We start from the raw sequence: 13872 nt of genomic DNA on the forward strand, positions 1-13872 counted from the left end.
TACCAATAAGAAGTCGCAGCCAATCACAGTTCTTTGATTATTCTCATGCAGCTACTGGGTAATTGTCATCAATGAGTATTGCTGGTATGAGGCACATCTTCACAAACACACATTTGTTAGATTCGCCATAAAATATGAAGAGGCCTCAAGTGCCTTAAAATATTAGCATTAAAATATTTTCCAGAAAACTGGATGCCACACCTTTGGGAATGAGCTACTTTCTACAAGTAGAGATCAATATAGTGCCCAAGACATGCATGGAAGTACTTTTGCAAGCAGCAACACACACTTTCCCCCCACTGTGAATATTTATGCATGCTACTGAGACCTGTGGGTATAGGGCAGTATAGAAATTCAATAAATAATAATAAATAATAACAACAAAAAAATACAGTGATACCTCGGGTTAAGTACTTAATTCATTCCGGAGATCCGTTCTTAACCTGAAACTGTTCTTAACCTGAAGCACCACTTTAGCTAATGGGGCCTCCTGCTGCTGCCGCGCCACCGGAGCACAATTTCTGTTCTCATCCTGAAGCAAAGTTCTTAACCCGAGGTACTATTTATGGGTTAGTGGAGTCTGTAACCTGAAGCGTATGTAACCTGAAGCATATGTAACCCGAGGTACTACTGTAATACTTTGCCATATTTCAAGAATGGACCTCTTTAAAAGATCCAAGACACAAAGGACAGTGGGTGTAGTCTAGCCAAAGTTTAAGCCCTTTTACCTTAGTTTCATTGCCTCCAAACTGGGGCTTCATATGCTTGAATTTTAATTGGATTGTGCCCCTTATTTTAAGTAACTGCACCTTATACAACACTGTTAAGAAGCACTTGACATTTTTTTAACCTTATGCATATAATCTCAATAACTATCAAGGTAGTGACTTTTGGGGGGCATTTTACAGATGAGGAAAACTGGGATTTTTTAAATCCATCAACCTCAAAGTCATTTAGGATGTCTATGACTCAGAAGGTACTCAAGGACAGATCCTGGGATAAAAGCACAACCCATCGTCTATTGGGCATAACTAATTCTTTGGGCTCAGCTCTCAGGAACTGCAGTTTGCTCAGAATTATTGGCTAAGACTCGAGGAACTGTGAAACTTAACACTGCACCCCCAAAGGAGTTTGGGGCTGGTTTTTCCTGAGTAGTATCACATGACAAACCAAGCAAGGTGATTTTAAGCAGAATGGGGAGGGAGGGAAAAATCGCACCAGGAATGCCCAAACATTACATCTCAAGCAGTAATTAGAATTTGTTCTACCTACCTACCTAAAAGAGTGATTGTTAAGCACTGACTCCAATAAAAAGCTGCTACTATTATTCATCAGTAAGCTTACCCTGGTGTACCACTAATCCACAGTCAGGGTCATGGGCAACTTGCAATAAAATTTCTTCCACATCTCTGTTCTTTCCCGGAGGATCCATGAGAAAAGTTATTTGCTGCTGTAGGGTCCTGGGCAGAGCCATTAGCTGCGCAAATTGACCTTCTGGACTCTTATCTATCTAAAGAGAGAGAGAAATGAACGGACACGGGTTGTTGTTTTGAGCAACGCTGCAAAAGATTTTAATACCATGCTCTGTAGGCACATCCATAAATTGCAACACATATTGCCTCCACACAGTATGAACAAGAAGAACCCTGCTAGATCAGCCCAATGGTCCAGCATCCTGTACTCACAGGGGCCAACCAGATGTCTGTGGGAAACCCACAAGCAAAGTTAAAGCACAAGAGCAGGTTTCCAGCAACTGGTATTCAAAAACATACAGCCTCCCAACCGTGGAGGCAGAGCATAGCCATCATGACAAGCAGCCATTTTGTGTTTGGTTTTTGGTTGTAAAATGGTAGCTTTCTGCATCCAAGGCTCTCCTGCATAAGAGGGTGAAAAGTTCAAAGGAAGGTTAGAAGTTTAAGGGGATGTTTTGTTAAGGAAGGTCTGCACAGGAGGGTCAAAGGATCAGCAAACAAACCTGACAATTAAGGGGAAATAGAATCTTAACTAGAAGGCTACTCTTCTGATTGGCTGCGAAGAGAATATGTCAAGCTAGAAAGTTTATTGTGGAGTCAGAAACCTGGACAGAAGAGCTGCAAGAGAAAAATGGGCTGAAACACTTTGAGAGCTGGAACGCTGGAAAGTTGGATACTGCAGGAGTAAGGAACCAGGAAAAGACCATGAAGGGACTTTATAAGCTGAAGGGAGAGGTGCGATTCTTTAAGTACCGTATTTTTCGCTCTATAGGACGCACTTTTTCCCCTCCAAAAATTAAGGGGAAATGTGTGTGCATCCTACAGAGCGAATGCAGGCTCCTTGCCTTCAGTGATAGCAATGCGAAGCCTCCGTAGCGCAGAGGGAACGCTCCCTCCACGCTCCAGAGGCTACGCGTTGCTTTCACTGAAGCCTGGAGAGCGAGAGGGGTCGGTGCGCACTGATCCCTCTCGCTTTACAGGCTTCAGGGAGAGCTGCCTGAAGCCTTTGGAGAGCAGCGGGAACTCGCGCTGCACTCCAAAGGCTTCGGGTTCCTTTTGCTGAAGCCGGGAGAACTAGACTCTCCTGGCTTCAGCAGAGAGGGAGAGCTGTGCAGCGCCCCTTCAGCTAAACGGGAGGAGGAATGGAAGGGGCTCCGTTTCTCCTGCTGCTTCGCTGAAGGGGCGCTGAGCAGAGAGGGGGAGATTTTTTTTCTTGTTCTCCCCCTCTAAAACAAGGTGCGTCCTATGGTCGGGTGCGTCCTATAGAGCGAAAAATTCGGTATTTTCCCCAGCCACTCTGGGCGGCTTATAGTACATAAACAAAACACAGTAAAAAGTCAAACATTGAAAATTTTCTGATACAGGGCTGCCTTGTGTGGTTCTTTATTTCCTTGACATCTGATGGGAGGGTGTCCTACAGGGAGGGCGCCACTGCCAAGAAGGCCCTCTGCCTGGTTCCCTGCAACTTCACTTATTGAAGTGAGGGTTTATTTAATGTGCTCTTATGGGTCTATTCCTAAATTTATTTTCAAAGAAGTTGACTATTCTTGAACAAGAGCTACATCCCTCCAGCAAATCACTTTTGCAACTATGCAGAATTTTGAAAGCAGAATGAGACCTGGTGGGTGAGAAGCATAAAGCAATGAACTTCCACAATAGGGGTTATTTGGGAAACATAAGAACAGAAATTATTTAATCTTTAGCTATCTGTTTAAAGACTGAAAAGACCTATAGCTTGAATTTCTATTAGGAACATAGGATTGCTGCTTATACTGAAACAGACCAATCGTCCATCTAACTCAGTACTGTCTAAAGTTCCAGGGACGTCCAACCAGTAGATCGTGACCTACCGGTAGATCCCCAGCTGATCCTGGTAGATCGTGGGATCCTTATTAGAAAAAAAAACCTCTCTGTGCAATCCTACCCCCCAAAAGCTGAACAACTCTGGGCAATCCACCCACCCCACGCACGCTCCTCCTCCCTCCAATGACAAAGGGTAGATCACTGACATTTTTTTTATACTGGGAGTAGATCACAGTCTCTTGGGAGCTGGATATGCCTGGAACATCCTGGCAGTAACTCACCAGTTTCAGGCAGGGTTATTTTCCAACCCTTCCCAGAGACGTCAGAGGTTAAACCAGGTCTTTCTACATGCAATAATGAGCTGGGCCCCTGATCTACAGCCCCTTCATCTATTTCACCTTTTGAGTACAATGCTACCACCTGGCTCTCAAGGCATCAGGTTCCAAACTGTCCTGTTTCTTGTACCTTCCGTGCTGAAAGGTAACAGCCTCCCGGCAGCCCTGTGTTAATTTACAGTGCAGACACCCAACCCCACCTTCACTTTAGCTACAGTTGAACAATCACAGTACAATGCAGTTTATTGGAGGAGTATTCCTGGCAAAACAGGCTACAAACTTTTCACCTTAACCAAGTTCTTCAAGAAATACATGAAAAGCATATACGACAACGAGCAACACAGCAACCAGATGAATAGCAGAAACACATTTTTATCACTTCAGGTCCATGGCTTACAGAAATTACATGACTGACACCTGAAGGGCTGTTAATAATGGTATGCTTGCACAAAAGAATCCAGAACGTATTGAATATGCAATATTCTGTTGTCTGTTTCACTACTATTTATCACATTAAAAAATGGGAGTTGAACTGGTGTGGGATATGCCTTTGGCACATTTGCTACTTATGCTGAACATGAGCTCATTCCTGCAGTCCAACCAGGGAAAGGGAGAGGGAAGGACACATAGACACGCCATCATTAGCAGTTTTTGTTTAAAAAGCTTTTCATCATTAATAGCTTACCTCCAGCTTCCCCTGCTGGTGCTTGTACACCACTTGGGGGCAATCCTCTAATATGTTACTGTAGAGCTTCTGAAAATGCAACATATTAGGCTTCACTATGTTCATAACCTTCGACTTATCTTCTCCAATTATCATTCTGAAGTCACCTAAACCAAACCAAGACGGTCAACATACATACTATCAATGAAAATGCACACAATCTGAGGAAGGGATGGTGTGACTTCTAACCATGTCTGCAAACTATGGGGTGGATAATTATTGTTAGGGAAACCACTCCTGCAGATGTAATGCTAACCAAGTTTTTATCCAGAAGAGAAAAGTGTGTGGGGAGAAGGCCATGAGACCTCAGGCAGCTGCCAATTGCCTAACCGCAGGGGGGAACCTGACAATATTTGTTACCCACGAGTATGTGTAGCCTGGAAGAAAAATAGATTATGCTTGATGAAGTCAACAGATATGTAAAGACGCTAAGCATAAAGGGTACAAAGCATTATCATATTCTGACAATAAAAGATAGCCCATTTTTTTCTTTGTAGGATAAAGCACTGTTACCTATATAGCAAGTGCAATCAAAATATCCAAATGTAAAGGCATGTTGGCACCCCATTAAAGAAAGAATGAATGTTTTGGTAACCAAAATGGAAAAATGGAGTGCAAGATATTCATCATTTAGTTAGCAATTTGTGGCCCATAGTGAGGAATGCACTTGACTGGTGTGATAATGGACAGAATGTCAGATCTGGATTAGGGAGAGTCCAACTTGGGACACTTGTTAGCAATGTTATCACAGGATTGTTGTAGGGAGAAAATGGGGTCACTTCTTGGAGGAACAACGCGATAAACATGAGATAAGCTTAAGTGAAGAAAGTAATATGAAGCACCTGCTAGGCAACACACTTGTTTGTGTCTGTCCACATTCAGGGGACCACCCCATTTGTAGTTTTTGTAGCTTGTCACACAAGGGACTCCCACTTAGGTGTTACTAAGCACAGGATCATACAGATTCACTTTGACCAGTTCCTATTTCTCTTGAAATAGAGACGCTGACAGACACAACTATTTCCACTAGACTTCAAAACTGGGCCTCCATTTGACTTCTGAGCATACTGCCCTTCCAGTTGCTGCAATGCCCCTACCCAGTTCTCTCAAAAAAGGGACTGTGCAACTGCCTCTGCATGGAGCACTCATGTAGCACATTATGTGCCCAATGGAGGCCAGAGGATCATGCACTCACTCCTCTGCCTCAGGAGGAGGATAATTGCCCAGCTAAATTTTTGCTTTTCTTTCCCGTGGTAAGAACTGCTCTTCTCTCTCTATTATGCAATCTGTAGAGCAGTGGTGTAGCGTGGGGGGGGTGCAGGGGGGCCGGCCGCACTGGGCGCAACATCTGGGGGGGGCGTGCTCGCACTCACAGCTCTCTGCCCCTACCTGGCTCACTCACTCTCACTGCAGTGCTGGCTGTGCGAATCCGATCCGAGCCGCCGGGTCGCCACCCACTGTGGAGGGGGTGGGTGCCAGGCGTGCGGTGCGGAGAGAGAGCGAGGGACTATCTGGGGGAGGGACAGTGCAGCGTCGCCCAGCGCAGTGCTGAGCGCAGGAGAGAACCACACCAGACCAGACCAGGCAGCAGCAAGAAGCTGGCAGCGGCGGCAGGTTAGGGGTTAGGGGGAGCAAATTACTTGCCTTGCCCCGGGTGCTGACAACCCACGCTACGCCGCTGCTGTAGAGGTAGAAGTGTCAGAAATGGTACCTGCCAACAGGCACAGCAAGGGAAGTACAGCCTCAAACACATTCTTGTTGCACACTAGTTTAACGTCCCACTAAAAATTTTAAGTAAGGTCCAAATCTTAACCAATGTCTGATTTTTTTTCAATCAGAAATACTTTTAGAAAGACTTATGCAGTGATGGTCCTTTATAATTATTTTACACTTTTGACACCAAACAATTGTTCTTCATTTGAGACCAAGCAATTATCCATCACTCATTCCTTACATGGGCAAAACGTGGGAGACAAGGGAGGCTTTATCCATCCCAAAACAGTTTGATGTGTTTTGACTCATTTCTAGCTCCGTTAACAAACATTACATGCCAGGATCGCTTTCTTAGAAGGCTGCTCTATGCTCAGAGAAACAGGAAAGGTGGCAACTCACACATGTGTGTAAAGGGGAAAGCGGAACTGAGTGCTTTAAACACAGGAGGAACTAATGTAAGGGAAGAACACAATTTTAAAAACACCAGTCAGAATATTGACCGCATTAAGCTTTCCACAGTAGGGAAGCCTTCTCTAACATGAAAACAAAAGGGCTGAGGCAGCCTATAACAACAAAGAGAGGACGCTTTTTTCTCATGATCTAGGGATTATAACTAGGGATATAATCAACATTTCCAATGTCTAGTTTTAAGTGAGGGACACCAACACAAAGGCATAACAGTTTCATGTTATAACATTTGTGCTACTCTGCAGAATGTGCCTTAAGCTTTCCTAAAACAAAGCACCTGGGCCATTATTCAGCCTCGTCTGACAGAAGGCTACCCCAGGGAAGGTCAGAGGTAGTTTGTCAAAGGATTTCCCTTACCACATAAAAGCATAATATACTCACTCAGCTTCGAACCATGCTGTGCCAACAAGGTTTCTCTGCAATTCCAAGACCACTTAGTCAAGCCTTTGCCATAATGCACTATGTAAGCCTGGGCTTTCCCCTCCAAGATTAAAAGGTTATACATCAAGCCAAAGCCTGTCAGTTCAACTATATTGTGTTGAAACACAGAAAAGCTCGAGAAATAAAGTATAAGTTGCAATATGCAGTGTATGTAGCTGCTCTTCCTTGCTGAGCTTTGGTTTCATTGAAACCAAGGAGTAGCCAGATGTTGAACCTCAACTCCCATCAGGCCTCCCTCAGCTAGCATGACTAATGGTCAGAGACGATGGAAACTGTAGTCCAGCAACATCTGGATGGCAACACACTGGCTACCCACAATTTAAGAGTTGACCTGTACATATTTCATTTCAAGCTTCAAGTTTTATTGAGATGTTGCTGAAGGGTACTGGTGTCTGGTTTTTGTCTGAAAGGTTTTTTTTCATATGGCAAGGATGTGCTCTCTGTATTTTATTTGTGAAAACATTTTTACCCTGCCATTTGGATCTTACAATATAATTTTAAAGTTAAACAATACAGAGCACCATAAGACATCATAAGAGTCATTAAACGGCAGTGACTGAAGACAACGAACCTTCCGAAACAAGAAAAAGCCAAAAAAAATTCTGAAAGAACCACATAAGCCAGCTGCCTAAAAACTAGGAGTGAGGGGACTGGAATGGACCTCCCTCAGGAGAGATGCCCACAATATTTGGGGGAACAGTCCAAAAATCATTGCCAAAGCCCAGGCCACCCTAAACCAGCCTACACCAACCAGGTACCCAGGTTAGAAAGACAACTCCCATCATGCCCAGACAGCATAGGACTTTATTAGTTATTTCTTACATTCATACCCTATCTTTGCTCCAAGGAGCTCAATTTGGCATACGTGGTTCTCTTCCTCCTCATTTTATCCTCAGAGCATTGTATCCTATGAGGCAGGTATGGCTGAGAGACTGTGACGAGCCCAAGGTCACCCGGTGAGTTTCACGGCTAAGCAGGGATTTGAACTCTTGTCTCCTAGGTCCTAGTCCAACACTCGGAACTACACTGGCTTTAAACAGAGGTAGTTTCATACAAGATAAAGCAATATATGAGGCAATGGCAAGCTTCGTGTAGGACCAAATTAAACACTCTTTTTTTCTTTTCTGGACAGTGAATCAGTATATGCTCAACTAATGCTTTTATGGGAACCCTTGGCAAGCAAGACAGGAAGCACAGAGCAGGATGTAGCGACACATACTTCATCCATGTTTAGGGTCCTTTTCGAACCCTGGCAACAACAACAACAACAAAAATACACTGAAAGTCATACTAACCGCAATAAGAGAGCCCGGCAATCTGCATATAAAGATCCTCTTCAGAGAAACTTTCAGGTAACATAAGAAAGGCTGCTGTGACTGCGCTCTTCAGGTTACTAGTAAGGGCAGCTTGCAGCTTAACGTTCTCATTCTGAGTAAGGATTTTCACCTGAAAAGTAGTCAAGAGAATGGGTAGGGCGTCAGAAATCACAAGCATTAAACATACACACACCAAAGCATTTCTATTTATTTTACTGATTTACAAACTGCTTCACAGCCATAGCTAAAGTATTATACGATAAGATAAACTCTGATAAAATACAGATTCTAAAAACAATAAAACCATCATTACAACTGCACAAGTAATATTCCATAAAATGACCAGGAGAGCTTTCTTAAACAAAAATGTCTAAGGCAGGCACCTAAACATCAAAGCACTAAATGCCGGTCTAACTCCAGCTCACTCCAGAGGGCAGAAGCTGCAATGCCAAAAACCATGGTTTCTGGTACAAAACCTTGAACTGCACTTGACAGCATACTGGCAGCCAGTGAACTGCAGCTCCCTCAGCAGAGGTATTATAATCTATGATGGGATTTATGTGCTTCATAAAAAGGTAAAGGTAAAGGGACCCCTGACCATTAGGTCCAGTCGTGACCGACTCTGGGGTTGCGGCACTCATCTTGCTTTATTGGCCGAGGGAGCCGGTGTACAGCTTCCAGGTCATGTGGCCAGCATAACTAAGCCGCTTCTGGCAAACCAGAGTAGTGCACGGAAAGGCCGTTTACCTTCCCGCCGGAGTGGTACCCATTTATCTACTTGCACTTTGATGTGCTTTCAAACTGCTAGGTTGGCAGGAGCAGGGACCAATCAATGGGAGCTCACCCCATTGCGGGGATTTGAACTGCCAACCTTCTGATTGGCAAGTCCTAGGCTCTGTGGTTTAACCCACAGCACCACCCATGTCCCTTGGTGCTTCATAACTGACTGCAAATCCCAGAACTATGTCACAATAAATGAAAGATTAGAGATTTATTTAGAGATTTTCCAATTCTGTCGAGCTTCACTTTCAACAAAGCAGATCTTCAACATTATAAATAAAACATTTACAGAAAACAGGCGGTAATAAACACCTATGCAATACATCAATGCAAAGCCTATGCATCTCTGTAACGTATTGTTCTTGGAGGTAGAAACAACAGCAGACAGTGGTGCTCACCTGACCTCCTGGTGCCTGCATCACTGAATGCAAAGACAGAGATTGGCAAGGTTAGTATGGAGCAAATGCTAGGGTTGCCATATTTCCAACAGCGAAAAAGTTGCTGAGCTTTCTTTTTTTAGTTTTCCCAAAGGTTGTTGAGCTTCTTTTGGCAGAATCACAACAAATATTGGCGTTTTTGAGCTATCTTAAGGGAAAAGCAGAAAAATCAGCACTGCCAACACAGGCTGCCATACACCTGGATTTTCCCAGATATTTGGCCAATTTCATAGAATCATAGAGTTGGAAGAGACCACAAGGGCCATCGAGTCCAACCCCCTGCCAAGCAGGAAACACCATCAGAGCACTCCTGACATATGGTTGTCAAGCCTCTGCTTAAAGACCTCCAAAGAAGGAGACTCCACCACACTCCTTGGCAGCAAATTCCACTGTCGAACAGCTCTTACTGTCAGGAAGTTCTTCCTAATGTTTAGGTGGAATCTTCTTTCTTGTAGTTTGGATCCATTGCTCCATGTCCGCTTCTCTGGAGCAGCAGAAAACAACCTTTCTCCCTCCTCTATGTGACATCCTTTTATATATTTGAACATTTCCACCCAGACGCTACTGATAAATGTGGTATTCTAGATATGTCCAGCAAATTACAGGTGTATGGCAACCCTAGTGAACGCACAAGTGGGAGATGGACCTATGTGTATGCACCATGCTGACCTTCCTCTCTCCATCCCAGTTTTCAGGAGCAATGCTGACAACTGGAGTCAGGTGAGTGCCAGTGCCCCATGCCAACACCCACTATTGGGTATAAATATTTTGATTTAAATAACTTATTTCTAGGCCACTTAGTCCTAGTTTCATGATTCCCCAGCTTCTACAAGACTGAGTATCAGAAATGACACTGAGGATAAAATTCAACATATTATTTATACCTCACCCATCTGGCCGAGTTTCCCCAACCACACTGGGTAGCTCCCAACCGAGAGTTAAAAACAATACAGCATTCAGTATTAAAAACTTCCCTAAACAGGGCTGCCTTCAGATGTCCCAGTGGCCACTCCCAGTCACCAGTCTAGCTGCCGCATTCTGGATTAATTGCAGAACTTAGCTCTAAAGAGGTTGTTCTGTTGGAACAAGCATTTCTGCTTATCCAATGGAACAAATCTTCCTTCCCCTTCCCCCATACACTGTTCTGAGGATGCTCCCAACCCTCCAGAGCAGATCCGGAGAAGATACAGGGGTGAGGGAGAAAGCCATATTGCGCAAAGTCCTTCCACTGGCTTCCACAAGCAGAACGGGTTAGTTGAATCCAGCCCTATAACAATACCCATACACTTCTGCAACTTATATTCCATTTTAGAAAATGCCCAAATATTTGAGTTTGATGAAGTTAAAAAAACAAATACTCCATAGATCCCATGTACACATGGATTTTGCTTTGCTTTATCATATAAGAATTTTGTTGACACTTCAGTAAAAAAAAAGGATGTTGCCTTATAACAGGTCAGATTTGTCCACATAGCTATCTCTGACTGGCAGCCACTCTCCAGAGTCTCTGACAGAAGCCTTTCACACCACTTTCTACCTGATCTTTCCAAATGGAGGTGAAAGGGAATGTATCGGCACATGTGGCGCTTCCACCTACATAGACATGAATAGGAAGACATGCCATGGGTGAAAGGTTATCACTCATGGCACTAACACACTATTAGTCTGGCCTGAACGTTTGTACTGCAATGTTTGGCTGCAATACTGATGAAATGTCATCATTTGTAACCAGTTCTGACATATGCTGGAAAAGCTCCAATTGAAGCACATTCTTCTACCGCTTGAGTCATCAACTAGAACAGACAAGGTGACCAACTTACTTCCGTTGTCTGTGATCGAGATCCAAGGAACTGTGAAACTAGAACAAGGGAGCCCACGGGAGGAGAGCTGGGCCTGTGAAACGAGAACAAGGGAGCCCACACCCATCATGGAAATGGCTTTTGAAAGCAAGGAGAATTTCTGAAGTTTGATATGGGATAGTGGTCAGCAGTTCACAGTCAGAAGTTCCACTGAAGTAGCCCAAGTTGCCTTCCTAAGTAGCTCTTTGGATCCCAGCATATATTTCGTCTGCTGTAGCAACAAGAGACAATCTTGGAGGCCTTTGCAATTTACTTGTATAAAAATAACACAGGAACCCTCACACATTTGTAGGTGACTTTGATTTAAAAAGAGAAAAATGGAAAACCAGTCTCAAAGATGCTGAAGAGTAATACATTGATGCCCACCTTGTTTTGCTACAGAGAGGTCTTTCTCAGTAGCTTTTACGTTCCTTCGCAATTTCAGCAATTTCAAAACTGATGTTTTTGTAAATGGAAACATAGAAACCCCTGAAGGAGGTCTGTTTAGGTGGAAAAAGTGATGGTCATTTGAACATTACTCTTGGGCATTTTTGAGATTCTTTCTCCTGTTTTGTCTTTTTCCTTCGATGCTTCCTGTTTCTCATTTGCGTGTGTGATTTAATTTGAGGCAATCTGCACACCACTGTGTTGCATTTGTCCATAGAATAATCAATGTTGTAAACATATTTACACAGTTATGCAATTTCCCTCCAGATTTTGCCCTGCATGATGCAGGAATAAGTATTGCCTCTAACAAAATTACCCTTTTCTTCTATTTTTATTTTTTTAAAAGTTTCCACAAGATGATTTTAGAGTGAAGGAGACAGCTGGAGCTAGACTGCAATGAAACAAATAGACTGATATTATTACAGTGTGCAGTTTTCGCAAACATTTAGAAGGTATATGGGTAAAAGCAAGTCCATGACAAAGAGATGATTGTATCCAGAACCTCACAAGCTTAAACCAGAGCCGATGATATATATTTCTGAACACAACCCTCGAGACCCAAAACGAATCTGTGGGGCATACAATATCATTATTCTTCCATTATCTCCCCCCTGCATTTGAAGTGTGGTTTTTGTTAGCGACACAAAATCTGAACCATCTGAATAGTTAAAGGTAAACTGGTCCTGGGAGAGGCTATTTGAACACATGCTTTCAATTTGCTTTCCTACATGTTTTTAAAAGCCTAATTTTACAAACAAGCATTTTTCCTCCTCCTTGAGGGGGGGGGGAGTCAATACAGAGCTGAAAATGGCAGCTGAGAAGACAATAGGGGAATACAGTGAAAGACCAGCTGCTTTTGCTGACTGTCTAACGGCCAAATTACACAGCCAGTTGAATAGTCAAGTGACCAAACAGCCAGTTCACCTCTGTTGAGAACAACTGTGTTTATATGCTAGGAAAAACCCCAACATATAATAGCTTATCTGCTTGACTGAGAGGGGGAAAATGAAGAAATGTGGTCTTCTGACTCAGTTCTTTCACTTGATTTACACTACCTGCCATCTCATATTGAAGAGTCAAAACTAACAGAGTTTGCTGGGGTTTTTTAATATGTTCATTTTAACTTCTGATGCAGCAAGACTCATTGTAACCATGTCCTGCGGATGTGAGTTAGAGAGAGAATCCAATATAAATGTATTATAAGGGGTCTTCGCCATAACACACTCCTAAACATTTTACTCCATTGAACACAGTGGGCCTTGGTCTAAATTAAGCATGTAGAGGTTCCATCTCTTTGATGGTTCCTTATGTAACATTTTCTTATAAAGACCCTATTTATTCTTAAATTGCATGCACCCACCCCAGGGGCTTTGGGATGTGCATTCTCCTCAAAAGTCCAGTCACAAGGTGTGGCATGTTATATCATGCTGCATTTCTGCTGGGAAGCGGGGGGGGGGTGTCTATTAAAAATACTGTATTTTCAGGGCCTATTATCCTTTCATCACAAATGATTTGGCTTGCCAAAATTCATGAAGAGATGTTGCAAACAAGGATCCAGTTAAAGGAGGGAAGAACACACTTTGCACACAGTGTTAATCTGTGGCATAATCAGTTAAGTATCTGAGACTGCCCCGTAGTGGAGGGGGAAACACAGGGAAGCACAGGTCTGGGACTTCCTTTTTCAGAGCAGGAGCAATGACATCATCGGCCAAAGTGACAGGATAACTGATGGATTGTCCTTGCTCTGGCAAGTGAATTAATATGGTAATCAGAAATGTGAATTTGTTTGTGACAAATCTGCAGAGGTAATCAGAGACCAGATGCTTTCTTCCTTTTTTTGTGTGTGGATGGGATTCTGATTTCAGGCTAGCAATTTAAAGGGCAAGAATTCTTTGCAAGAAGCAAGCAGTTAAATTTCAGCTGGCCAAATGTGCTCTACGAGATGAACCTACATAGTCAGAAGCAAGCGTCACTGAGTTTGATGGAGCTGACTCTCAAGAAACTATCGTATTTACTTGAGTATAATGCGTTATCAAATCTAATGAGCACCTTAATTTTCGCAACGCAAAAAAAGTATGCATTAGATTTGGGTAAATAA

General features: G+C 43.2%; 1 protein-coding gene across 6 annotated transcripts in view; it reads right to left on the reverse strand.

Annotated features, from left to right (window-relative positions):
- TAMM41 (TAM41 mitochondrial translocator assembly and maintenance homolog) overlaps positions 1–13872 on the reverse strand; it is a 146326-nt gene that overhangs the window by 13358 nt on the left and 119096 nt on the right. For 5 of the 6 annotated variants that reach the window (XM_081901241.1, XM_081901238.1, XM_081901239.1 and 2 more), the window contains 3 exons: positions 8252–8402; positions 4296–4441; positions 1345–1510 (listed from right to left, as the gene is read on the reverse strand). In XM_081901241.1, coding sequence (XP_081757367.1) covers positions 1345–1510; positions 4296–4441; positions 8252–8315 — 376 coding nt within the window. In that variant the 5' untranslated portion in view covers positions 8316–8402. Of the gene's footprint in view, positions 1–1344; positions 1511–4295; positions 4442–8251; positions 8403–11714; positions 12052–13872 lie in introns of those variants that run through there. The other variant, XM_081901242.1, reaches the window with a different exon arrangement.

The sequence above is a fragment of the Podarcis melisellensis genome (assembly GCF_964234715.1).
Source record: "Podarcis melisellensis genome assembly, chromosome: 2".
NCBI classification, from domain to species: domain Eukaryota; kingdom Metazoa; phylum Chordata; class Lepidosauria; order Squamata; family Lacertidae; genus Podarcis; species Podarcis melisellensis.